Below are 27,989 nucleotides of genomic sequence, written 5' to 3' on the forward strand. Positions count from 1 at the left end.
GATGGCAGCCCCTGGAGATTTTTAGGTTAGATGGCAGCCCCTAGAGGTTTTTGGGTTAGATGGGTACAGAATTCCCTTGGGTTCTCTTAAAAAAAAAAAAACAAAAACAAAACCGTCCTATAATGTCATTATCCGGCTTGATGCATGTTGTTTGGTGGCCTCTAGCAAACAAAATCATTCCACTAGGTTCTCTGCATTGCATCTTTTTGCTAGCATTGGGATACCTCAGACCTCAGCGCAAGTTATTGTCCAACGCCTCCCTGCACTCCTCCTTGAAGACAGCGAGGAAACCTGTCTCTGATTTCAATTATAATCCAGCCAGCCTCATTGCTTTCCAGCTATTTCTGCTCTCGAGCCGCCTCCACCTATGGCTGTGTTCCCAGTGCTAATCGTTTTACTCGTACGACCAGGCAGCGCAAGGTGCAGCTCAGCGTTGCTGGTCGGGAAATTCAGCCAGCGGATTTATCCCCAAACTGCAGACGAGGAGACTGGTATCTGCCGGCTGCCTATTTTCAGCAAGCCACAGGCACGTCCTTGCACCACGGTGTTCTCTCGGTGGTCTCGTCCACAGAGACGCCTTTGGGGTGGGCTTGTGCAGCCCCAGGCAGAGCGGGGCTGTAATCGCGGCTGACTGCTGCGCGTCAGAGGATGAGGATGAGGAGTGAGCTCTGCACACCCGCGCTGCAGCTGTCAGACCTGGAGCAAACTGGGTCACAGGCATCTCTGTAGGTCCAAAGCTACAAGGTGTTGCTGTGCCATCGCCTGAGATCCGGTGGGAGGTGAATTTTGGGTCCCAGGCTGCGAGGCTTTAATCATGCAGCCGATGGATAGCTGTCAAGATATCTTTCATTATATGACCCCAACAATATTAAGACCACCGTTACCCCAAACACTACTACACATGAACAAGGTGTAAACAATGTTTGCAGAAATATATCTGATTTGTAAGGGCACACAGCATTTCTCTTTTACATCCTTATTTCCCCAGCTCATTTCTGTTGTTGGGCAGAGAATAAGACAGGGATTAGTGTAGTGGGCACAGCCCAGAGAGTGGGAGGAGACGGCGAGATAGTGACATGCACGCTCGTGATTTAACATGAAATACTCTGATTGCAAAGTCTCTAGAGGTTTGTGCCTCATTGATGAATATCATGCGTGAAGCGTAGCTCCTTGTGCTATCCACATTTCCACAAAAAAAACCCCAAACCACGGGCATATTTATCTGCAAGTATGTCAAATGCACAGTACATTCAGGCAACACAGGCTCAAAAGATTAACAGAGCTTAATCCTCCCTCTGTGCATTAATACACAGCAGATGATGCACACACGCAGACACCTATAAGGACCGATGTACGCACACAAAAGGCAATCTTCCCCATCAAAATATACCCAAGCTATTCACCTCTTGGAAAGATAATAGGCATTAACTCACCTAGAAGACCAAACTGGACCCGCCTGCTTCTTTGGCTTGGCTATCTGCTTCTGGTACTCCATCCAGCCACTCACCAGCTCGTGAAGGATCATCACATAGAGCAGAAAAATAAGAATCCTGGGATCCATTCGTGGCACTTCAGTGTCTGCTTCGCTGGGTACGGGTGACATTTGTTCGAGAGCAACGGGAGGTCAGCCGGAGGGGTGCAGCTCCTGCGGGCAGGGCTCTCGGGGACGGGGGGAGCTGGAGGGATGAAAAGGTCGCTGCTGAAGAGGAGCCTTGCAGGCTGGGTTTTGTGCAGAGTGAATTAATGCTGTAAAAATCTCCCGGGGGTAGGAGAGGCTGGTGCCTATTGCGTGAAGCAGCATAAACACAGCCACGGAGGCTACGGACGTTTCCTTTAATGGGGTGGATCACATCTTCTGGGACTCCATCCCTTTTGTCTTCCGCTCACTCGTGCTTTGTCTGCATTACTCTGCAGCCATGAGCTTCCCACACCTTTATCGCAGGAGCAGCCCCACTTTGATTGGCGGCGGGGGGGAGAGCCGGCTGCTGTGCCCGCAAGCCGGCAACCGGAGCACTGTCTGGCTGCGAGGAATACACGAAAAACCCCAGCCAGGGATTAGGGATTCTCCGAGCTGTCGCTTCCCGGTGTCTCAGGATTTTGGGCTGTACTGAGCCAATGCTGACTGGGAGCGTTACCGAGTATTTTGCAGCCGAGAAATCTTTTCTTCTGCTCCCTTTTTTCACGCTCTTATTTTGTTCTCCTCGTTACTATTCCTTACCTAAATCTTCAGCTGCTGTTTCCCCAGTGGTAAAGCTCTGGCAGAGTACCTGATGTGCAGGTAAACCCTGGTGCCGCAGCTTCCAGCCTTTTCCACACCACAGCCCCTCTCCCAGCCCCCCTCAACCTCGTTCTGTTTAGCTGCGTAGGGTCTTGCTCAAACAAGATCTGGCTGGGACACCAGATCCCCTCGGCCTCTCCCCTGCTTCCCCCACGGAGAGCCCCAGGACAGGACGCGATACGCATGCCTGGTATTTCTAGCAGGGTGAAAGCATAACCCTGTCTTGCTCAGACACTTGGGGGCATTTTTTAATTTGATTCATACAAAAATGTGTTTCTAAGACCTTACTCAAATGTCTTCACAGAATCACAGAATGGTAGGGGTTGGAAGGGACCTCTGTGGGTCACCCAGTCCAACCCTCCTGCCAAAGCAGGGTCACCTACAGTAGGCTGTAGAGGACCTTGTCCAGGTGGGTCTTGAATATCTCCAGAGAAGGAGACTCCACAACCTCCCTGGGCAGCCTGTTCCAGGGCTCCGTCACCCTAAGAAGAAGTTCTTCCTCATGTTCAGACGGAACTTCCTGTGCTTCAGTTTGTGCCCATTGCCCCTTGTCCTGTCGCTGGGCACTACTGAAAAGAGCTTGGCCCCAAAGACTAGACCTTACTTAAGATCTTACTCAAAAATCATGTTATTCCAGTCATATATTTCCAGTCACATATTTCCCCAAGTGAAACAGTAAACCCTCAACAACTACATAATTATCAGGATCATCTCGGAGCAAGGAGGCAGATCGAACAACCTACCTTTGCTTATGGAGCTGTGCTCATTCAGTCCAGATAAGGGGCACAAACAGCGACCCTCGTGGTCTTCAACTCCCCAGCTCCCACACAAACACAGGGACCGCTAGGCTTGCTCTCTAATGTGGAGCCGCCGGTCAGTGCAATTCCTCAAGGACAGGCGTGGATAACACACAACCTCACAATAAACGTACCATGAGGAAGCCTCTGCTCAGCCCACTCAGGTGATGTTACCTGTGGGTTTAACACTTGAGGTTAGACGTTTCTCAGAGACTTTTGCCTTTTGGTATATAACCGCAGCCAAGTGTGCAGAAGCCTGGGGTTTTGATAATTTTCTATAAAGTACAAATTTAATGCACATTCGGGGATGCTAATTATGCAGTACCTCTGCATATTAAATAAACCCAAAAGCAGCATCAACATCCCAGTCAAACGTGCACCTCAAAGTCCTGTGTGACTTTCCTCCAGCTCACTAATGTGCTTTCATTTATGAGTCCAGAAGTGCTGAGTAACTCTCAGTTGGGAAGAGAAGATCTCACGGATGGGAGCGAGCAAGTGAATGAAACAAGCCTGGACCGGAGGTGTTCTAGCAGCTACGAAAATGGGCATACTTGAGGTTCTCTGTGAAAAGATAGTGGAGCCGTTCCTATAGCAACGGAAACAGTTGCCAGGCTGCGGGAGACGAGTTCTGATGTATGGCACCAGTCAAACGCCGTGAGGGATTTTAGACTAAAGACAACACTGATATTTCACACAGATGCAATTTTTAATGAGTAAAGACAGCGTGACTCCTTTGTTCAGGGGAGAGCAGCTTTTTACACAAAATCAAAGAAAGAAATTACTGGGAAAGAGTGGCAGAATAACTCATTGCAACTTACTCCTACTTTTGCATTAGGTGCTCCATCTTCTGAATACAAAATCATTTAAAAAAATCTGCTCATTCCTGAATATTACAGCTCAATTGACTCACGCTCCTTTTAAAATCCCAACAGACTGCAGACTGCCTCTGCCCTGCCTCTGCCCTTTTGCCATCTTCAAGTAAACATTGCCTAGGTCCAAAAGAATCTTCTTGACTCTTAACAAAGTTATCTGAACTTCAACACTCAATCTTTTTCAAAAAGTTTTACCAATCCATCCTTAATACTACATAAGGTAGAAGAGCCAACAACCCATGAGTTCCTGCCAGAGCCAGCAGCTCTGAAAACGGCAGCTGGCTTCCACACAGCCTGGTGACCAGGCACAAGCAGGAAGTTCTTTGACAAACGATTCAAAAAATGAAGCAGAAAGGCTGATTTTAGAGTGATGGAAGCCCGGTTTGGGAGGGCAGGGTGGGGCAACAGCTAGCAGGGGTTGAAGGACCCCTCCGGCAGCCAGAGGGTACAGGACCCCACACAGCAACATGGTGCCCCGAGACCCCCCGTGAAGCTGTAGGTGTTTCCCCTCTACCCCCAGGCTGCACTGCTGCATGAATTCAGGCCAAGGGCACAGCCTTGGCGTTGTCCTGGAGAGGTCTGGTGGGAGCAGCACCTCCTGCATAGGACCTTCAATGTCACAGAATCACAGAATGGTTTGGGTTGGAAGCGACCTTATAGATCACCCAGTTCCAACCCCTCTGCCATGGGCCGGGACCCCTTCCACCAGCCCAGGGTGCTCAGAGCCCCGTCCAGCCTGGCCTTGAACCCTGCCAGGGAGCAGGCAGCCACAGCTTCTCTGGGCAGCCTGGGCCACCACCCTCACAGAGAAGAATTTCTTCCATCTAATCTGAATCCACCCTTACCCAGCTTGAACCCATCACCCCTTGTCCTATCCCCCCACACCCTTGTCAAAAGTCCCTCTCCACCCCTCCCACAAGCCCCCTTGAAGCCCTGGCAGGCCGCAGTCAGGTCTCCCCGCAGCCTTCTCCTCCCCAGGCTGAGCAGCCCCAGCTCTCCCAGCCTTTCCTCCCAGCAGAGGGGTTCCAGCCCTCAGATCATTGCTGGGGCCTCCTCTCGCCCCGCTCCCACATCCAGCTCTGCCCTGGGCTGAGGGCTCCGGAGCTGGACGTAGGGCTCCCAGGGAGTCTCAGCAGAGCGGGGCAGAGAGGCAGAATCCCCTCCCTCGCCCTGTGCCCACGATTTGTGCATGCAATTTGTGCACATACTCTCAGCAGAGTCAATAAGCAGGTAGCAAACTCACTGGGGACTCCTCAGGGTTTGGAGCAATTCACCGCTGGGCTGCTGCACACTTCGACAGCCATCAGTACAAGACAGATAACGCCAATAAAATGTGTACACAAGGTTATGGCGTAACATAGGCACCTGAGTGCTGAAACAGACCTCACCTGCAGACCAGAGCCTTGATCTGCTTTTCGAGATGTCCATTGCCCTGCAAACGGTTTTAATTACGAGCCAACACTCCTCAGATACACCATTTCTCTCTCCTGCTGTTTTCAGACAACTCTACAAAAATGCCAAATAGGTCAAATATGGATGAAGGCTGTGTGAAAGAAGCAGCATAGAAAAAAGTTCCCCAAGCCCGAAGTGAGCAGGAACCAGGACCTGAGATGACATCAGAGAGCCTGGAACTCAGGCAGGCTCTGGGGTAGAGAGCAGCCTGCCCTAGTTTTGGTGGGGCAGAAACCCACGCAGAGGACAACTCTTTCAACTCACAGTTTAAGCAGATGCAAAAGGAACGGCGACATAGCTGAGCTGCTGACGCACTGACAAACTCCCATTCTGAAGCCGTGGAAGCAGCAGCCTGCGCAGGTTTGCAATTCCTGTGTGACAGCAGGGTGGAAATGCGGTCAGGCTCCTTTGCCCAAGGCACTCCGTCCAGCTAGCTGGGCTGGAAGGAAAACCCAGAACCCTTCAGTGGCCACCGAGCCCTTCATTCCTTGCAAGCCTGACTGCTGCAGCGTTCCCACTCTTATGGGCTGTGTATTGTTGGAGCAAAGGCACTGAGGAACGGGACTGCCATTCTGGTACTTGGGGCTTATGTCCCACTGTTGGATGACAATCTAGGCCCCTCTACTTCTAAAGAGATGGTAACAAACAGAGGTGGCAGGTACCAGTTAGTATTTATATTCATTGCAGTCCCAAGGGCACACTGCAACACCAAAAATCACCTTCCTTCAGGGTCCTTGGGAGCACCCATCGCCCCATTCTTCCTCTTGGAAGATGGCATAACTGACCAACCAACTGGAACACCCACCCCTCCTAAGGCTCACCATTGACCCACAACTCCTACACTCTCCCGACCGCATCACAGAAAGGCAGCAATAACAGTTTTGCCACAGTAAATCACAGTTGACCTAAACTGTGTGTTTGACTTGTTGCAATTATTGGCTTTTTAGCAGGAACTTCTGAGCATCACTAAAAAGACAGTGATCTGCATTCCCCTCGTACGGAAAGGCAGCAGGAATCCCTCCAGCTAACAGGACAGTCGAGCACTGGGAACATCAAACCTCCCCCACACAGGCTGAACTGAAAGATCAGGCCAAGCAGCTCCTACAATGGGCCATGGGGTTACCGTCCAAAATTCTGGTGGCATCCAGAAGATCTGGTGACCCCCCACAGGTAGCAGCCAGGCCACAAACAGCTGCAAGTGGAGGTACCTGTACTTCGATACAGTGCTGGTAAAGGTAGATCTGAGGTCCTAGGGTCTGGTGTCTTCAGACACGCCGAGCAGGACCCTGTTAGCTGCAGGCGTGCTTCCCGCATCTCCACACACACTTGTCCTCAGCCAAAGCCCATGAATGCTGTCCTGCCAGGACAGGCGAGATGGAAAACAGATCCCCTTCTCTGCCTTTTGGCTGCTCTTCAAGGAATCTGCTTGTAAAAATCCCTCTGTAATTATATGATTACTCATTAGAGATTAAACAGACACCACGGTGCTCATTTGGAGCAGGCTGTGGGCCAGTAACATATCTGGCTATGACCTACTGGACCAGATGCTTTGTTGTTGCTACCCAGGCTTCGTTTCGCAAGTCAGTAATGACTTCGTCCCAGCGACACTGACTTCTCGAATGAGGCTTCATGTGCAGTTCAGAGGAACGAGCAGCACCTGCAGACACATCTCTTTCTCTCTCATTTATATCAGTGCTTCCTTCCTAAGCTCAGAAGTCAAACAGATCTGGACAAGAGGGGAAAGTGGAAATACAACTGCCAACAGAGCCAGAAGAGAGCAGAGCTCAGCCTTCACAGCAGACAGGAAAATGGATTTTCAGACTTCAAAAGAAAAAAGATACTGCAGAATCTGTTAGCACCTTCCATAGCCTCACACGAGCCACCAGTTAATAAAAGACAATGAACAGATGCTCCGAGACATATTTCTTCTGAGGATTTTTAATTGCTTCTACCTAGAAATGTGGTTGAAAAGGTGGTAATGTGAAACTTGCGCTCTCAGTCATCAGACTGCTTTGTATCAGATTGCTAATGACTCATCACGAGGATTTTATGAACATTTCACCACTTTTCAATTCTGTTAACCCTGACCAGACAACACAGCTTTGCCACAGCAAATTGATGCTGGTCCGAGGGAAAAAGATCGCGTTCAAAACTACAAGTAATAATAATTGTCTCCTGAGTTCTGGACTTTTTTTTCTATGACAACGGCACACAAACCAGCAAGGGTTAGTCTGACTCAAGCTACATGGCTGGTTACAGGAATTATTTTTCTTACTTCCTCGCCACAGAACTGACATTCACAGAACCTGGGGAAGGAGAGAAAGAGACCGATACTTCTGGGCTGCTGCCTTGAACACAGGCAGAGGCAGAAGCTGTGGTCTAATACTGATGCTCTTCCTCTTTCCTGAGCACAGGCCCTGCTGATCGGGAGAAGCAGCGACATGGACTCATCTCAGCGTAGCAGTCTATGAGCCCAGGTGAGATACCTTTGCCCCTTGTGCAATTGTTTTGCAAGAAAGGGAAGCTGGTTTCACTGCATCCAGTCGTTCAGCTTTGTCCTCATCAAACTCCCCTCGCAGGTCCAGCAGGCCAAAATCCACCCACGCAGATGGTTCAGCTGCTTTCTGTGAAGTTGTCCTTCAAGCTGGACCGACCTCATTATCTTTGGTATGGTCTCTACGTGCTGATGGATACTGCTCTATCGGCTGATGGTCCTTTTTGCACTACAGAGGATGGTATTAGCCTGATTCCCCTAGAAAGCAAGAAACTTTCTGACATCAGTGTCTCCTGCCAGAAAAATCTTATTATTAGGGGCTGATATACAAACCCAGCACAAAACTAGAGTCAGTTTGCAATAGAATTGCCAGCACACAAGATGACTGACAACAGGCAAGTACAAGCTGCTCACATGTGTGAGCCCCAGGTCCCTAAACACCCCAAGGCAAGCTGTGTTTTGCCCCCAGGCAGAGACCACCAAGCTGTAAACGCAAAGGGAACTGGGGATCAAGCACGCACAGCCACACATCACCCCTCTCTCTGCCCAGCCAAGCTGCCAATGCCGGGCCCGGCTGAATGTCCTGCTACCCTGGCCATAGAAGCACCGTGTGCCAGCCTCCCTCAGGAACCCAGCCAGAGAAAAGGGTTAAGGCACCTGCGCTCACCTAGATGGGAAAGATCTCTGCCATTCACACTGCCCAGGAGAGGAGACAGCAGCAGAGAAGGCAACCGAGCTGAAGATGATGGCAAGCAGTGCCAGGTGCCCCAGGGCAAGGAGGAGAATCTGGAAAAGAGCAGTGAATGCAGAGGATATCCATGAATGGCAAAGGCTGGAGCAACCATAGAGCTGAAACCCTGTCTGATGTGTTCTCAACACAGAGTGACCTGTACTTGGGTGGAGCTGCCCTTAATCCATGTTTCACACCCACCTGAAGCTCTGAGAAGCTGACCTGCTCCTTGTTTTTACTGCTGAGCCTGGCTCTGGTGGGGGGAGACTGCTGGCAAGGATACCCAGAGCATGCCTGTGGGTTCAGAGCCATGGGGACAGAGCTTGGATCGGTCCAGGAGCCCTGCTGGGATCAGCCCTTATTAATGTAACAGCCTGCAGGCGAAATCAAGGTGAGAAAGCAAGCTGGAGAATGCAGAAAGCTCTGCGGTCACAGTGGGATCTCTCAGAGCTGCAAAGATGATTGCAGAAATACTTACTCCTCCTGAAAAGCTGCTCCATCGAGACATCTCTCCAGAGAGACAGCTGTATTAATAATGGCATTTGTATGCCACGACAGACTTCTTACCGCTGTACAAAAGCAAACATAAAGCAGCATCCGTGTGCCATCCATCAAAATTGCAATAAAGGCCAGAAACTCTAAATCGCCCTGTGTTGTTCAGTCTCCTCCCTGCTTCTGGGAGAGACCCGGAGCACTCGGGCACAGGCTGCGGCACAGCTCCTGCCCCACACAGCCCTGCTGCTGGTCACCTCCAACCACCACCTCCTGTTGACCGAGACACAGCCCCAGCCAGAGGAGGTCTAAAATAGAATTTAGAGCGGCTACAAGTACCTTTATGTACACCTAGAGGCAAAGTCTGTGTTGTTCTCCATTCTCAAATGGCTAAACTATTCTGAAAAAAAGAATTAACAAGTTTTTTCACGTTATTTCATTTTCTGGGCTAGATGCAACTCTTCCAAAGTCAAAGCAAGATATGCTTCTCAAGGGAAGCTGGATACAGGGCTCCCCACTTACAGGGGAAGTCCCACACCAAGACTCCCACCACGCACAGCTCATCAGAATTAACTTAAAGGCAACTGTGAAGCCTGAACCATACAGCAGCTCCACCAGAAAAGTATCTTGGAGAGTGGTAATTCAGTTTGCTGCGCACTCCAGACTTTGTTAGACGCTTCTTTTAAATGTCCATCTTCCCTCCAGCCATCTGCATCACAACCCATTGTTCCCGACCACTGTTCCAACGGATCCACAGCACTACGGAGAGAACAGGGTGTTCTGCCAACAGGCAGATGCTTTTGAGCGTTCAGACTCGTCAAGATGCAGCACAATGCCTTCCAGTGCTGGGTCCCCATCTCTTATTATCCTTCAAGCCACAGCCTAACAGACCCCACCCTTGTGAGGGTCCCAGCTGTGGCTTTTGTGGGACTATTTGGGAAATAGCGTCAATGGGTTGGAAACCAGGAGCTGGCAGCCAGTGCTCTCCAGGAGGATGACTTCCTGGCTATTCTTTTCCACCAATTTTGGTTTAATCCAGAGAAGTGCAGGAGTTGCAGGCTGTCAGAATCCAGCCCTCTTTCTGAACAAAAGGCTTCCTCTTACGGGTGGAAATTGGTGCGATGGAGTTTCTCACTGCACCCCTAATGGTCCTACCAAGGCCACAGCACAACCGCAAGGGTTCTTCAAAAGCAAGACCTCTGAATACACGGTTGTAAGAGTAGCTATATCCTACCTGCCAAGCTCCTCAGCTTCCTTGTTGTCCTCCCACTACTTCAGAGCAAAGGGGGCATGAGAGATAAAATGTTTAAATCTTTGAGACTTCTCCTAAAGCACTGGGTGGACACTCACGGTCCCTTGTCAAAAGGCCAAGGCTTACATGCCTAAATTGGATGGATCTCAGTAGGAAATCAGATGTAGGGGAGTACTAAAAAATAAAATGGCATTTTAACATGGTCTTTTTGAGCACATTCTAGCCAAGCAGGACCTGGGTAGATGTCGTCAAGGCACTGAAATAGCATCCGCAAGAACCACACGGGTGTCTTCTTTCCAACTGTCAGGTTGTGGAGTGGCTCTGCAGGCAGGGAGCGTGCTGCTGTCCCACTGCTCCTCTTTTCTTTCCTCCTGGAGGAATCCACTGAGCAACACCCCTGGTGAGCTGCAGGAAGATTTTTAAAGCTCAGGGACTTCTCACAGCACATCCGAGCTGATGCACCAGGTCAGCAAACCAGTGCTGACCAGTGGAAGGCTGTGCATCTGCCAGGTCAAACGACATGCCCTTCCCCAAAATAGAGCTCCAGGGAAGCAGGAACAGAGTTACTGAACCACAGACAAAGCCAGGATGGTCAGTAACCCCAACAGCACAGGACAACCAGGGCGACGGTCACATCATACCCTGGTTTGACCTCCCACTCACAGCAGATGAAGGTGCACACTGGGAATCAGAACCTACCATGCAGTTTTGTTCTTCTCCACATCAGAAGTCTCATCAGGCAAACACCTGCTTCCACCACACACTTCTACAGTAGCCAACCTTTTAAATCATAGCAAGTGCAATTTGGTGGGTCTGCAGGCATTCCAGTAGTAAGGAGAAAAGTGAGGCTGTTTTCTCTGGGATTGACAGCCTCTGTCTCTTCCCAGGGAAGCCCTCATGACCAGCGTCCTCCTTCCATTGTCAGGTGATGAACAGGTACAGCAGAGGAGGTAGCAAAGGATGCATCATGTGAAAACGCCATGGATAACTCTCTGCAACCCCATGCCTGCGGAAACCATTGACATCCCTGCAGGAACCCACCTCTGCCACTCCAGAGTCTTGGTGGAAAGGGGAGGAGGGACGGTCACTTGTAAGCCTCAGGCCCTGCTCCTTGCTTTGGCCAAAAATTGAGCTTTACTTGAGGCCACACAGTGGGCCAAGATATGAAATTAGAAGAACAGGGGATTGATAGTTGCTTCTAGCATTTCAGGTAGAAACGTGATGGGCCCAAGTGTTATAGCTGAGTTTAAGGCAGGGGAGATGTCTGTAAATCATCATTTCCTTGGCACAGGGCTATGCCAGGACCTGCCCAGCCTTGAAAGGTGAAAGCTAGTCCCTGGTAATTGCTGACAACTCTCCATATGCAAAGAACCGGCCACTCCACCGGCGAGGGACCTGTACTCTGGAGCCAGACACACAGTGACCATGGGGCAAAATTCACGACAACCTGAGTTTTGCATTCACCTCTGCAAGAACACAGGCCAGATGGGGAGGCAATGTGCCTTCCCAAACCCAGCCACTCCAGTTCAGCACAGGAATCAAACAGATCTTGGCAGAACCTATCCTGCACGCTTCCTCCCCACGCTGTACTCGCTGCTGGAATCTTCTTTTCGTTTTGGGGAGGAAGCTCTGAGGTCTCCCTCATAACTGGTCCTCTCTTTCGATTCAACACCTAAGCCCCAGCCATTTCTGAGGCTGAACTAACACCCTTCTTTGCCCTGTTGGTTAAGAAACTCCACTGCTCTGGATTGCAGTTAAATGCACAGAAATTGGGAAAAATTATTTCCTCTGGATTTCAGCCGTTTCCTTTCTTAAAGTGCTTGCAAGAGAGTCAAGATAACAAATCCCCAATATCCCGGAGCTGGAATTTCAGCCCAACCCACCACCTTCCTTTGGGAACTGACGTTCTCACACACTAAGGAAGTCTCCAGTATAACATTCCCAACAGAGCAGATACCACAGACCTCCACAGTGAACCAAAACCAGGCTCCTGAACCAAACATGCTCCTGCTTTCAGCAGGAAGCAGTCTAATCAGCACTGCATGTGCACATTAACAAATTCATTTATCTTCAAAATTAAACCTACGACAGGTTTCCTTTACACTGTTGTATAGAGAGAGGGCCTGGAATCACGTAAAAAACAAACAGTTCCTGGCAAAATAGAGAGGACTCACAACAGCTGAGGGGTATCCACGGGGTCTTCGTATTCTTTCTGGCCAAGGAGATTTGTTTGGTCTCCTTTTATCTCAATCCATAAAGAACTACCTACATCAAATCAATATGTCAAGTAGAACTGGCTGTGTTTTGAAGTGATGCGAGGCATGCTTTGGGTCTCAGGTAGTTTGGCAGTAAGTAATATTTCACTATAGTAATTGTCTTTTCCAGTAATTTCATATGAGACCTGGTTCCTCTGCTAGCACAGGCCTCAGTAACTGGCTTCTACTAACTATTGCACTTACAGTGCTCTACCAATCTTCCAACGTACCTCAATCCAAATTATTTGTTTCACAGCTCAACGTAAAATTTCAGTTCAATGTTAACCATCCAAAAAGCTTGAAGAACCCCTCTGGGCTGTTACTCTGATCTCTCAGGAAAAGCACACAGAGAGGACCAGATTGCTCGAGCTAGTAAGAATTCATCATAAAAACTCACTCCCCAGTCAGGCACAGGCAGTTTGCAGAGAAGACACAATTTTTTGTATCACAGGTATCACAGTCCTATTGTACAGAGAAACTGTGACACCAGTGCAAACGCGGAGATCCCAGCTCCCTGTGCCATGCCTGCTGGGAGGGATTTCCTGCAGCAGCAGCGCAGGCAGGGCGGGCAGGGGTGCACCACCCTCTAGTGTGCACCCACAGCAGCACACGCTGCGCAGCACCTCAGCTGGCATCACTCTCACAGGGCTACGAACAGAGGCACTACGAATAAAGATTAAAAAAAAAAAACTCCCTTGCACAGTCCAGCTGTGCTTCGCCCATTCCTTGTGCTGCAGGACAGCACAGTGTGACACAACAGCATCTGGAGGAGCGGGAGAGAGTGAGCCTCTCCGAGCAGGAACTAGAGCAGAGCCCCGAGACGTCCTGGCCCTGGACCAGGCAGAAAGCGAGCACCCTGCACCCAGCTGCAGCCAGCTCCTGCCACAGCCCGTGAGGAGCTTTATACATACAACAGCAGTCCACTTTCTGGCACTGCAGTGAAACCACTGTCATCTCAAAGAATGGAAATGGACCAAGGTGTTCACTACTAAAACAATGTTTTCTGAAAAGTCTCTCCTATTACCACACCTTTGTGCAGAAGGCAGGCCAGGTGAGCACAGACTGGCAGCCCCTCTCAGCTGCCCAGACTTCCCCTCCTCAGCCGAAGCAGCCACCAGGCACAGCTAACGGCCAGTTTGTGCGCTGGGATGCAATTCCTTCGTGGATCTAAAAACCTGGAAAAAATCACCAGCAGGGATCTCAGTACTGTGGGTACAGGCTGAAACACAAGAGCTTTTTCTACCAAGTCATATATCACACGGTCAGTCTGGATTAAAAGTTCTTGCTGCAGGAGAGTACCAAGTCAGCACGCGGTATAAGGGAAACCTTTAGTGACAAGAGAATCTCTGACAGAAAGCTAAAGCAGCCTCCGAGTCTGAGCAGCGGATGTGCCCGTGTAGGTTCACGGCGAAAGGTTCGCCAGCAGCGTGGGATGTTATTTTGTGTAAGTTACCATAACAGTTTAAACAGTTTTTAAAAACAACTTTGCAAGAAAGACCCAATTGTTAACACCCAGTTCCTCTTTCCAACAAGTCAGATGCCAGACGTGCCGAGAGCTTGCCAAAGACAACACAGACCCCAGTAGCTAAGGTGCACAACAGCAGTGTGGACTAGAGGACAGTGCCCTCGTCTCATACACAAACCTAACCTGCCTCCCCCGTTCTCCCACAAGATACAGACAAATCCCTGCATGAAAGGAGAAACAAAGCACTGAGGCGATGAAGAGGTGACACTCGCTTTCCTCATGCAGCACTCGAGAACACAGGAGGAATAAAACCACACAAAGAGGGAGTCAGCAGTTTTGGGGAGGGATTTCCACCTCTACTTAACTAGTGTCATTTCTTTTTGGACACAGCTTCAGGAAATGGAAAAGTCTCATGAGCATGACTTGGCACTGGGACTACTCATGTCCCAGGAAACAAGGGTGACAGGGGAAAAAAAAAAATATCCAGAAACACAACAGACAAGAAAGTGACAGGTTGTGGCCAACGTGGACGGGCAAACTCCAGGGGTTAATCATGCCTGACAAACCCAATAACCTCCTACAAAGAGATGCCTGGCTTGCTGGGTGGGGGAGCGCACTGGGTAGCTTACCTTGGCTTTAAATAGCTTTTGCCACAGCTGTCTGCAGAATCCATACAGCCAGATCGTTTTGCTGCAGTTCAGAGAGCAGCACAGAAAACCAGCAGCAAAACCAGGCTCAGAGGGTGGTGATCAACAGCACAAAGTCCAACTTGTGGCCCTCAGGGGTCATTAACAGGGCTAATATTGTTTAATGCCTCCATTTACTACCTGAAGACAGAACATGTCCTCAGCAAGTCTGCAAACAATGCCAGGTTGCGGGCATGGCTGATACAGCGGGCAGGGCTGCTCTTCACGGGGACCCCCCTCAACGGGCTGGAGAAACGGCCCAACAGAAACCTCATGAAACTCAAAGAGAAATACAAAGTCCTGCTCTTGAGCAACCTCACCTAGGCTGGCCCTGCTCTGAGCCAGGGGGTAGACCCTCGGAGGTGCCTTCCTACCCGAATTACTCTGCGATTCAGAATAATTCCTATAGGCAGCTTTCTGCTTACAAAGGACTGGCACGATTCTTTTCAGGCATATTGTACCTACTGAAATCAGTGTAAAATCAGCTATAAACTCACACAACTCGTTCTTCTCTGATGCCCATCTTCCTGCACACTCTACCTGAGGCTTACACTGAGGCTGCAATAAAAGCAGAACAGGAATTAACTGTAAGAGCACAGACAGCGACACAAGTGAGCCATGAAGAACAGGCTGTTTTTTCAAGGACAGAAGTGCACTCCACCTACACTCAAACGCTATAGTCATTTGGGAACATGCTAGTCTTGGTTTTCTTCAATGGCTCCAGGACTCATTTCAAACTATGCCTTTGGAGAAAAGTGGGGAGAAAAGGAGAAAGAATGATTCAATTCCTGGCCTTCTGTGTAAGAGCCTAGCTGAGAAGATGGCTGCTCGCTGCTTCTTGGTCTACTGACAGTGGTGGACATCTCTGACTAATGCAGCATGTCTTACCATGTACCAAATGAGCTAGAATCTCAAACAGGAAATTGTATCAGTGGAGCTCATCTCCTCTGACATTTCCTTCTGTTGAGCATCTTCTCCAAAGACCCAGAGGAGCAATCTAACAGCTGAAGAATGCTATGGTTAGCCTTCAGGAGTTCACACTACCTGCTCAGCCATAACGGATTTAAACACTCATTGATCAGTTCTTAAAGTAGAGTTTAAAAATACAAGATGCCAAGTTTAAAAATACGCATTTTCTTTTTGGAAAAAAAAAAAAATGTACAGTCAGATTTGAAGTGGATCTACAAGAAGACACTCAGCTATCTTTAAGAAAAGTAAACCTTTGCAATGCACTGCATACGGAGTTTTCTAGCCAGCAAGAGCCAGTGAGCTGGGTAAACTGCAGTGTTTCCTGAAAGAGCTTCAGTGGCTTTTTTTAGTTTCCACCCCACGGGCAGAGACGCTTGAAAGGCAGTACAGTGCCTTCACGCTGCAGAGCACTAAGTTAGTTCTTTGCCTGTCTCGCTCTTGCACTACAGACAGAGCTCAGCGTGAGGCTGGTGTGGGCACAGTGGGCAAGGGCAGTTCCATGGAGGGAGTCTCAGTCACTTCGGCTGGACTAGGCTTGCGAAGCTCCAGTTTCTCAGTGAGCTGGTTATAAAGCTCCTTCACAGCTTCCCCACTCTGCAGAATGAGAATTAGGGAGGGGAAAACCAGAAGAGTCATACTTCGTTCTAGCTGCTACTAGATACAACACTAAGTATGCCATTACCCTGTGTGTTTTAAAACAACCAACACAGAAAGAGGAAATTACAAGGTAATTAAGAAACAACTTGGTACATTTGGAAAGCAGAGCCCGTGTTCAATTAAGCAATGCCAGGACAAGCAGCTGCTTTCATTTGCAATTAGTTTTCCCTTTCTCATGCTTTCCTTCTTACCTGCTTGGTGGGTTCCAAAGCCTTCTGGAGAGACTCTAATTTGGCAGGCGCCACTTTGTGATGCAGATGAAGCAGCAGCCTTAGCACATGTCTATGTACGTTTTCCTTTCTGCAAAAAGCAATTTCAAAGCAGAGTAACTGATATAAACAAACACCATCTTGAGAACAAGAAAGATACAGCAACAGTAGCAGAGTAATTCACACCCCCACAGGCTGCCAGCTTTGTTACAGCTTTCCAAAACACCTGAGAATTGTAGCCTGCGTGCTACAAAGTGCTAACCCTGCCTCAGATTTCCAAGCCATTAATGTAATTATTCAACAGGGGTGGACTATCTGTAGCAACCACGAGGAAGGAGCAGGAGATTTTAGCCACAGACTGCAGCATGTGGCAGCAGCTGGTGTTTCTGCTGGATGGGCCGTAGGCACATGCTGGAGGACATTTGTCCCTCCGCATGTGTGGAGGAAGGGGTAGCCACAGCAGCACAGGCTGCTATGCCTGAACAGCAGTTCTAGTTGCTTTTGGGGAAGCCTTAGAAAGGTCAGATCAGATCTGGTCCGACCTGACAGAATTAACAGATACAAATACATTTTCTGTGTGCAGCTGATACTGCAAAGAGCTGAAGTTAATTCTTCATGTTCACAGCTACTGCAAAGCATGAAGGATATTGTCTTTTGCAACTTCAACTTATGAATAATAAATTACAGTTTAGGTAATAATTTATAATAAACATTTTACAATTTTCCTGTCAAAAACTTTATCACAAAACACCAACTTTTCCTTAAAGATAAACAGCATCAGGCTACTATTTCCACTATACATAAAAAGACTGCTAAATGATTAAACTGTAGTTCAAAGTAGTATAACCTCTCTCAGGTATCCTGTAAACTCACTCCCCCAGAGGAAAATCAGATTTACCTTGAGCAGGCAGTGAGAAAGAAGCCATCAAAGAGACTGGTGCAGAACTCCTCGAGTGCAAATTCATCGCCCAACAGCGTGAGGTTACCAGTAAGCAGATGCAGAAATACATCACTGAAGGCCAGGTCACTGAACGTCTCAACTATACAACATGAAAGGAAAAAGACCAAGAGTGACGTGGATGTGCCAAACCCTGATTACACAGCAGATGTTCCTGCTGAAAACTTTGCAGTGAAATTTCCTTTTAAAATAGGTGGCCCAGGCAGGTGGCTTTGAACTTCCAGACGCAAAAGATTAGGTGCAGAGGGGTGAGAAGAATACAGACAAAGCCCATGTCTCCAAGGAGGCTGAAGTCACAGAGTAGCTTGCTCTTGTGAAAATCACAAAGTCCCCGACTATCCTTCTCCACCACCCTCTGTTCACGGTCACATCCACCTCCTCGCACTCCTCAGACCCTGTATGAGCAGATACAAATCACTTCACAGTGGAAAACTCAGCTGCGTAAACGAGCTGACAGCTCAGCAAAGGGTTCCAAGAACACCGGAGCTGGGGTGAGGGAGTGGGAAGTGCCCCCCCCCCCCCCCCCCCATTATGGGGAACTGCAATTCCTAAACTTGCTTCAGAGCTCTCATGCCACTTACCCCAGAGAAATCAGTGGAGAGGGTAATCTGAAGAATTTCAGACTGTGTTCGGTCCTGTTTTGTTGCAGGTTTTTTCACCACACAAACCCAAGTCCCAAGAATTTTTGGCCACGTGCAATTACTATGAGCAGCGGCAGAATTAAGCCACATTAAGCTCTTTCATTTCTCAGATTCATTCCAAACAGGTCTCAGGTAATCTCTTTAATACAGCCTTTGATCTAAGGAACTACTGACCTTCAGCCACTATCCCTAAGTTCCTGGATCAGCAGAAAATTATCCCAATTGCAGACAAAACCAAACACCTCTTTCAGTGCCTTACAACTAAGTCACCAGAAGAGCCAAAGGCAGAACATTACGTCTCTGACTCTGAAATCACTTTCACTCCAGACTTACTTGCCTGCTGGGTGTCCAGTACAAGGCAAACAGCTATAGAATAGAAGACAAGACAAAAACTTACCTAGTGCTGGCAGGAGCCTAAGGAAAGCATTCTTGTTCCTCTGTTTAGTGATGTGAAGGATGTAATACAGCCCAATCTCACAAGCTATTCTGTTCTCCTGCAAGAATCTGTTACGGCAGAAGCAAAGTTTCTTAACCAATAAAGCTAAAACAGATTCTATTTTTTAAAAAGAGGGTTTACAGTACTGTTGGATAGCAATCAAGCAGTTACAGCAGTGGCTAACCTCAAACCCACTGAAAAGCAGCTACTCAGTGACCGAGCAGATGATCATCACTACGTTCACTACCGTGGTCCAGAAAAATTTACCACTCAGCAAACATTGCGCTGTCTCACAAACAGTTGGATTTGATTGTGAACATTTGTAACAGTATTAATGAAAAAAAGTGCTATTCAGAATGGGGTTTAGAAGAAGCCCAAATACTCAAAAATGATACAAAGTCCAATACTGTTTTGTTTTAGTTTCCCAAAGGTCAAAGATCAACACTGTCATAGAGGAACTTACACCTACCAGGATACAGCATTCCAGATTCTGGCATACAGATAAGAATTGTGCTGCAGATTAGCACAAGATCTGAACATAACAGAGCACACAGAGGTTTTATTATCTCTGACTTCCCTGGAGTGATAGGCTATCAACAGAGAATGAGTGTCTGGGTGACAAAAATGCAAACTTTATGACTTACAATAGCACTCTCCAGACCCAAGCATGGGTACTCGCCCAGCTGCAGGGCACTATCACTCAAACACCCACCATTCACTGCTTGGGAAGCTACACAAGCAGCATACTTGAAAGCAGTCATAGCAAACACTTTAATATTCAATTTGACAAAAAAACCAGTCATTACAATAAATATTACTTTTTGTAGGTAAATTTTATTTGAGGACTCACGGTGGAAATCTGTTCTGCTAAAGGCAAAGCTCAGCCTTGACTAACCAGGACTATACCTTATTCCAAGAAAGCCTTCATTTTATCACATACATTATTTTTTCCTATGAGCGTTGGCTGGCTCCTTGATGTTGTGCTTTGGTAACAAGACTGTATGTACAAGTCGGTACAGCAGATTACGTACTTGGTGAAAGCTTCAGGAATAGTGCTGGGGTAGGGAACTGGTCCCTTCTCCTCGGCGGGCAGTTTCTGGTCTACATTGAATGTATGGTCATCCACCACAAAGGACATGAGCATAGGCAAGAACTTCGTGATCAACTCAGCTTCCTTAGAGGGACAGCAGAACAGGGAGAAAAGATCAACGCTTTCATTATTCAGTTCATGCCGTGCAATGGTCCTAGAGTACTGTAACAAACAGTGAGGTGGTAGTATTGGGCCCACCCAACAGTTCGGAAAACAAGCTTTCAGACATCCAGTTTCAGTCAAAATTCTTGAATAACTCACTTCCACCTGTTCCACTGGTAATTAGGAAAACTGTACTTCACCTCATCTACAGAAATATTCCTGCTCAAATTCTTTCTTTGGACAATTATGTAGCCTTTCTTCCGATAAACCTTTTCCAATACTGCTGCAAGCTCTGCATGTTAGTGACAGTACCAAACTGCTTTTACCAACAATTACAAATCATTTTGTACATTATTTAAAACGACAGGCATCAATGCATAGCTAACACAGCATCAACAAAGAGCATCTTCTCGCACAAGGCAGATCAACCTATGCTGTATCAGGTTCACAGTCAGGGGTTACAGCTTGTAGCAATCACAAATAAAACAGGTTTTAAATACAGATTTGGAGATTCCCTTTAGGAAAGATGTTCAAAGTTTCTTTCTATGAGATTCATGAGAGCACCTCTGCCAGTCAAATCACAGCTGCTGCTCTGTGATCACTGACGTTTTTTCTAAGAAAGCTGTGATGAGAGGTATGCAGAGTGAATGTTAAATCAGGGATGCAATAAAATAACAAACAAGTCTAAATTTATTTAATTAAATATGTTAAATTCTAAACATCAAAATGGCTCACCATTTTTGGTTCCTTGAAGACTTGACTGTCAATCATGTCCCAGGCCCCCTGTCCCAAAGACAGCATCCTAAGGAGCAGCAGCAGATCCGGGCTTTCCTCGAATTTTAAGGGGAGGAGAAAAACAACTATTTTGATCTTCCACAAGTTGCACATTTAGATACTTCTTTGGAAGTAGCGGTTTCTATCCAAGCTCTCCTGGATTAGCAGCTTTATTAAAGACTGCTAGAGGCATTCAGTTGGCCAATTTAATTGACAACTGATTCCTCAAATGGGAATCAAATAGCAGACACATCTGAGAGTTTGTGGGTTTTTATAACATTTTATAGTGCGCCAAGAAGTATGCAGAAAATCTGATCACTACATCATTTTTAAATGTGGCTAGCCAAATAAGTGCACTGAAATATAATGTGTGACAGGACAAATCAAGTCATCTCAGCAGAACTAAGAAAGCACGTGTAAAAATGGCAATGTTTTTTGTTTCTGTTGTGCACTGAAACAAAAACAATTTTCAGTCTTAAACTGTCATGAGGAAGTTATTCAATCCAACAATAAAATTTAACTACTCAGGGATAAAACCCACAAATGCCTCACACTGCTCAGACACCTGTAAAGCTACTCTCCTTTAACATTTAAGCACATCCTGCAGCCACTACTTGCAGGAACTGTATTATATCACAGCCAACAGACCAGAACAGTGTAAACTAATCCATCGCATTCACTGTGGCAGGGAGAAAAGGCTGCTGCTGTTAGGCAAACCAATGGAAGGACAAAGCAGGGAGGCACATATTGTATATATGACTCTACACATGCATAGCTGTTAGCACAGAATGAGCCGTGCAAAGAATTCGTTGTCAATTCGGAGAGCTCCAAAACACCTGTCTCCAAGCAATGCTCCTGCAGAGCTCTAAGGTACATGCTGCAAATGGACAGGCAGTATCATGTTTCCCTTATTTCAGTTCACACATGCATTTGAGAACTTAATCGTGCTTCTTCTACAGTGCCAGTCCTTTGCTGATGAACACTATTCAGTTAAGACCATAGTTCAGATTAGGTACACGAGCTGCAACACTCACCCTGGGTAAGGTGTCCTGCCCAACCAGGTCTTGCAGGTGCCTTATGGTACTCAGGGCTAAGGTGTTAATGGCAAAGGGATCACACAAGATCATTGATAAGTCCCTGAGAAGAAGTAAAAATCAAATCCATGTCATACATAACAAACAACCCTACTGTAGAGTTCCATATCAGCTGCAGGACACCAGTGTGTTTCACTAGAGTAAGATGTTTAAGCCTACTCTTTGCTGTAATGCTGTCAGCTTTCAGATGTATCATCGAAGTAGTGTATGCATGTGTACACTACATTTTCATAAGCACACACACACTGCTGTGTTTAAGAGAGGCAGACACAAGGCAACTACTGTAACAATACCCTTACGATGATAATATAAAACCTGAATGTCTGTCTTCTGTTACCTACAGGTGTCCACCTGACGAACCTTCTCCTGCCTTGTAAAAACACCGTGAATATTGTTTCTTTGACTTGAAAGAGTATGTTACCTGAAACAATTACTAAAAGTCTTCTGCACTGAAATCAAGCAGATCTCACACAGTCAGTTACCAGTCCACGGGGAGACTCAGCGGCGGTAACCTAAGCAGCACAAGCTACGTCACCAGAAGGTGCTTGGCCACATCCTAGTGCATTAACGCTCACAAACGTACTGGATTTGACCACACAGCAGAGCTACTGGCTGTTAGCTGGCTCTAGGCAAGAATTAACACCCACAACACCTGTCAGATGCTGTGACTGCCAGGAACCCATTTTCAGTTTCTCCATAAACAGCCCAAGTGCCTTACCCCAACACTTGTTCTTGCCCTTTCTTCACTCCATCCAGAAACCCTTGCAATTCCCGAGCTCTCTTGTTGTCCACAAACTTCTCCCGAATGCAAGCATCAAGGCACCAGGTGAACTGTTAAAAAAAAGAAGAAAGCTTTATGAATCACAGCAACTCATTCAACCAGCAATAAAATACACAATGTCATAGAAAAAAAGGCTCTGAATGACCTCCAAATATCTGGAATTAATACATTTTATTAATTATTACTTCGGTATGGTACCAAGCCGGTCACAAATACAGCAGATGTCAGAAACATAAGCATCCCAAAAGGAGGTCAGAGATATCAACGTGAGTTAACCTGGTGTCATTTTCTCTCTCCCAAGAAAGGCATTCCTTGGCAATTGAGGAGCAGCAATTAACACACTGCTGCCCAGCCCACCTGATCAATGTGGATTTACACAAGTAGGAAGCCGAGAAAAAGGCAGCATCACTTAGCAATAACACGGGATATTTTAGCCATTGCATGACCACTCCCACCCTCTAAGCAGGGGATATTTGCAGTGGAGGTGCTTCTGCTTTAGAGCTGTATTGTCAAAATGGAAAAAGACAGCTAAGTGAAATGTTTTGGTTGACCCAAAATTAAGGGCTTTTTTCCCCTTTCAGAAAACCAACATTTCAGCTGTCAAAAATGAACAACTTACTGAATTTTCTGAAATGCTTTCATCATGACTTACCACCCTTGCGGCACTCACGGCATTTTGCGGTGGCAAAATGAGGTCACTGAAAATAATCTGTAACTTGAATAAGAATTGCCCTTTTCTACCCGGTCACTGTCTGTATACTGAATTTGGGACTCTTGATCAGAAGACATTAAAAAGCATGCAGTAACATTTATCACCACTCTAGGACATAATCCCTATAAGCAAAATACACATAAAACTTAGCACCATTACTTGAAAGAAAAAGCCTTGTTCTAGATCAGAGTGATGCTAACTCTGGACAAAGGACCAGTAACAAGATCCTGGAGTGACATTAACATCTCTGTCACCCCCAGTCTTAATATTTTCTTGTAATTCAAGATCCAAAGTATTTTATAGTACAGTTTATTGACAGACGGAGTATATCACACCAGGCACAAGGCAGGAAGAAAGCTTTAAGAACCTGGGCCTAGCTAACGTTTCTGATTATTTTTTGCAGCATCTCCATAGGTCAGATTAGACACTGCTTTTAACACTGCACAAGTGCCATAAATTTGAATGATTTATGGGTTATGAAATGAAAGCAAGCTGCTGGTTAACCAAGATGAAATTTTCACCAGAAGTTCCAAGGAACATAAGATGACTTTTGGATTCAAAGTCTGAACTCTCTTCACAGAGAGGAGTCATCTCCTCTGGGCTGAAGTCCTGCAGGGCAGCAGGAGTGGGCAAAACAGAAAATTCTCCAGTAATACTCCTACCTGTCCCACATGATCAATACCTTATGACAGGGGTCAACGGTGCAGATTTCACTGATTTCCAGGTCATGCAGCGACATCAGGAGCTCTGCCCGTAACGTGCAGTAATGAACATTCCTTGTCCGAAGGAACAAGGTTCTCAGAAACTGCAACACCATATCGTAGAGCTTCACGTTCTTCCCAATCATCTGGGTCAGCTTCTGAACCACCTAAATTCAAATTGGAAAAAACGTGCACTCAGTATAAAGACATACTGTTATTCCACACACACAGAATGTAAATTAATTCTTCTACATGGTTCACCTAGACTGAAACTTCCACGTTGACACAAGTTCCTGAAAAGGAACAATTTATACCAAGACTTCCAAGCACACTTGTTCAAGAGATGTTCACCAAATCTTTCACAGCCATAATGAAAGAATAAAGAATGTCAAGAAAAGACCCGCTTGGAAAAGCAAATTGAAGCATTTGTAAAATAAGGTGCTCAGCTATGTGAAGCAGGTAAGAAGCAGCACCTGTTATCGATGAATATAATCTATATTTATTGTAACATGAACAAAACCCACTTTTCTTTGGAAGTCTTTTTGTATTTCTACCTACCCTCAGGCTACAGGCATGAGAATGAAGGCGAAACCTTCTACTGGTTTTGGCTGGGACAGAGTTAAGTTTCTTCACAGTAGCTTGTATGGGGCTCTGCTCTGGATGTGTGCTGGAAACAGCGTTGCTAAGGCACTGATGTTTTAGTTACTCCTGAGCAGTGCTCACACACCACCAAGGCCTCTTCTGCTCCTCACACCGTCCTGCCAGCGAGTAGGCTGCAGCTGCAGAGAAAGCTGGGAGGGGGACACAGCTGGGACAGCCCACCCCAACCGCCCAAAGGGACAGCCCACGCCACAGGGCGTCATGCCTGGGGCGGAGGTTGGCCAGGGGCAGCTGCTCAGCTGGGCATCGGTCGGTTGGTGCGGAGCAACGGTTTTATTTTGCGTTGCTTGTTTTTCCTGGGCTTTATTTCCCCCTCTTTGTTATCTTTTTCCTTACATTTTACTTTAAATTTCTCTTTAATTACTAAACTGTTTTTGTCTCAACTCACAAGTTTATTTCTCACTTTTACCCTTTCAATTCTCCCCCCCATCCCAAAGGAGAGTGAGCAAGCAGAAGTGTGCTGCTTAGTTGCTGGCTGGGGTTAAACCGCAAGTCTGCAGCGTAAACCTGAAGTAAACGGCACCAGACCCAAACCAAACCCCCACATAACAGATGTGCTAGCCTCTCTGAAACTAAAGCTTTATACTGCCTTATCACTGCAATTCCTTAGCATTCTTGATAGCGAGGTCCTCACAGAAACGCTGGTATTTCCCTTCTGGAGCAAAAGCCCCCTGAGGCAAAGCAACATACTATAGCTGAACCACCCTAATGGCTTGCAGTTGCCAAGCAGAGGAGAGACCCGCTCCTCCTAACGCCTACGCCACTGCTCCCTCCCACATCAAGCCTGCCAGTGCGATCCAGCCCATCTCTTGGCAATGGCTTTGGTGCCAGCTGATCTCTTCTCTGAGCAGATCCAAGTCACTGTCTTGGAAACCTACTTACCGATTCTATTCGCTGGAGTTTCTGTAGCAACTGCTGAGCTGAATCAGCTCATGGAAGGGTCTGGTAATCGCCAGAGCTACAGGGAGGGAGCAGAGGAGCAGCACCTGCCCTTCCCGTGGCTGAGTGTAAGACCAGCTCAACCACTTCACGTAATTCCACTCAAAGCGCAGATTATCTGAATGCCAGCTTAGCTACAACTTTCAATGTCCCCTTCCACTTTTTTTTTTTTTTTGGGGGGGGGAGGTTTTCTTGGGCTATGTCCTGCTAAAAAAAAGGTCCCAGGAAAAGAAATTTCAGATATTCAAACAGAATTGATAAGAGACACTCTTCATTCAGAACAGCTGGGGGGTATTAAAGCCAGACTGAGCAATAAAGGAAAAAATCTGGCCTTGTTATTTTTAAAAAAAGTAAACAGTCTAGAACATTAATCAATTATTACACTGCACTCACTAACTATTAAAATAACTCCTGCTGCTTCCATCAAGATACATAGGAGAGAAGAGCCTGGTATTTCTTGCAAATACTTTGCCTAGTCAAACAACTCAGGTGAAGCTGGGTGGGTGAAATGGACACTGCTATCTGATGAGGTTGACTGAAAGCTGATGAATTCCATTCACAAGCATGTTGCAAGACATTTCCTCTCCTTACCTCTCCTTGACGTCTTGTTTTGGGAGACGGACTGAAGAAATTGTGCAGGACAGAAATATCATTGCTGAAGAGAATATTTTCTTTCTCCACGATATATTGCTTCAGCAGTGGAGACACCTCATCACCGAACAGGGCCTGGTTATCCTGCCAAATCTGGCGCTTCACCTCCACTGCACACGCTTTGTACAAATCCTTATCGGCCATTACTAACTTCAGCTTCTTCTCGGGGACCTACGATCAACAGAGCAGTTACCAAAGTGCAGAGCAGCTCACCTGCCTGACGGTCCAAGTAATAGGTAACTGACTACAGAAGACATCCAAATCATCTCAGGCAGTCTGGTAATCTACACAGCAATGTAACTGAACAAAAGCAAGTATCGCAGACTGGTCTTTTCCCCTCCCTACTGCTGTCACAGTAAGCCAGTCCTAAGACACTCAACTTCTTCAAAACTACGTTACACACCAAGCTTTTCCTTACTTCTTTCAAAGAGGATAAGACGTCCTTCAAACCTGTGACACTAAGATTTGGGGTGAGGTTTCAAAACTCAGTAATTTATAAAAGTTCCAGTAGCAGTTCTGAATCCGTTACCTTAAGCACAATATGATGCTTTTAATAAGGCTACTCCTAGAGATTTTTGTTTCCCAGATCTGAATCTCACCCCTGTCTACTTCCAGTTGCATTCTTCAAATCTTCTTTTCCACTTGTTATAGATTTTTAAATAAGTTGTGGAAAAATTAACCTATCTGTGAACTTGACTACTTTTAGGAAGCTGCATGTATTGAATAAAATAAGGAAATGGTCTCATCCGATTATGAAAATGTAAAACGCCTTTTGAATTCTACTAAGTTGTTACCAGATACAAGAATGTAGTAAATATTCAGTCAGTTCCTAACACTGACCAACAGACTCGCAGAGGGTCTGCAGACGGAGCACAGAGCCCAGCTGACAGGCCAGCCAAGAGAAGCCATACAACAGACAGGTAACGGAACAGGCCAGCTGGCAGAGCAGTTTTACCTTGGGCAAGTGTTTCATGACACACATTACCACAGGCTGTATGGAAGGCATCTTGACCAGGGAAAAGCTCTTCTCTAGGAGATCTTCTAGCTTCTTATACCTGAAAACAGGTAAGAGCAAGAAACTAAGCACCACAGTACATTAAAGACCACAGTGGCTCATCTCTAAGCCACTGGAACTTGCTCCCCCAAGAAGCTAACTCTCCTTCGCAGAAGTCACTCGTCCACTGTAACTACCTTTCACACAGAATTCCCAGCTCCCTCCGAATAACCAGCAGGATTGCCGACAAACCTCTCCTCAACCTTCCCTTCCAAGGCGATGGCAGAGACCCTCTCCAGCAGCTTCTCTCTCAGCTCATCGAACACCGACTGGTGGAACTCCAGCCGGGGGGTGCCGTGCAGGTCCAGGAAGGGCAGGGCCGACTGCAGCGAGGGCAGGAGCACTCCATTTTCTGTCTGCCAACACAAACACCGGACAGGGACAGAGGCGGGGGCGTCAGCCGCCTCCGCCGGCCAGCAAACGACAGCAGGGACTGCTAGAGACATGCTGGTTAAAAGATAAAAAGAGTGAAAACTCCACAAAACAGAGCCCACTTCGGGCCTTCTCGTGCTCCCTACCATCCCCCAGCCCCGGCCCCCGCCGCCCAGGCATCCCCAGGCCCCCCGCCCCACCTGGAACTGCTCGATGGCCTTCAGCGGCTCCGTGCAGTTGGTCAGCGTCTCCTTCAGGTCCTCGCCGTTGGCCACCCCCAGCTCCTGCAGCCCCGCGTACATGGCGGCCTGCCCGGGCCCCGCCGGACCCGCTCCCGCCACAGCTGCCGGGGCTCCACGGGCCGCCCGGCTCCCGACTCCCTCCGGCCCCGCGCGGTCCGCCGCTCTTCCCCGCCC

The 27,989-nt window shown here is 47.3% G+C and overlaps 1 protein-coding gene across 2 annotated transcripts; it reads right to left on the reverse strand.

The window, feature by feature from the left end:
- Positions 1-4,873: 4,873 nt before the first annotated feature.
- Positions 4,874-27,963, reverse strand: NELFB (negative elongation factor complex member B). Of its 2 annotated transcripts, XM_075439045.1 has the most exons (14): positions 27,774-27,963; positions 27,394-27,557; positions 27,103-27,202; positions 26,088-26,318; positions 23,879-24,064; positions 22,422-22,534; positions 21,644-21,746; positions 20,571-20,666; positions 19,675-19,817; positions 18,605-18,711; positions 17,507-17,648; positions 16,591-16,699; positions 8,561-8,679; positions 4,874-8,151 (listed from the first exon to the last, which is right to left on the reverse strand). In XM_075439045.1, the coding sequence occupies exons 1-14, from the start codon at positions 27,873-27,875 to the stop codon at positions 8,076-8,078; spliced, it is 1,791 nt and encodes a 596-aa protein (XP_075295160.1). In that variant the 5' UTR covers positions 27,876-27,963; the 3' UTR covers positions 4,874-8,075. The 2 variants fall into 2 exon arrangements, with proteins under 2 accessions (XP_075295160.1, XP_075295161.1); XM_075439046.1 differs by lacking the exon at positions 4,874-8,151 and having other exon boundaries at positions 8,597-16,336.
- Between the last annotated feature and the right edge of the window lie 26 nt (positions 27,964-27,989).

The sequence above is a fragment of the Opisthocomus hoazin genome, chromosome 19 (assembly GCF_030867145.1).
Source record: "Opisthocomus hoazin isolate bOpiHoa1 chromosome 19, bOpiHoa1.hap1, whole genome shotgun sequence".
In the NCBI taxonomy this organism is placed as follows: Eukaryota; Metazoa; Chordata; class Aves; order Opisthocomiformes; family Opisthocomidae; genus Opisthocomus; species Opisthocomus hoazin.

Bases quoted from the DNA above. Each gene is read 5' to 3' on its own strand.
- NELFB (XM_075439045.1), bottom strand. From the start codon at position 27,875: ATGTACGCGGGGCTGCAGGAGCTGGGGGTGGCCAACGGCGAGGACCTG. The intron at 20,667-21,643 runs GTGAGTGTTGCA...TTAAAATTCGAG, and splicing joins GGCAGGACACCTTACCCAGG to GAAAGCCCGGATCTGCTGCT. The intron at 19,818-20,570 runs GTGAGCCATTTT...TGTCCCTCTAAG, and splicing joins TCTTCAAGGAACCAAAAATG to GAAGCTGAGTTGATCACGAA.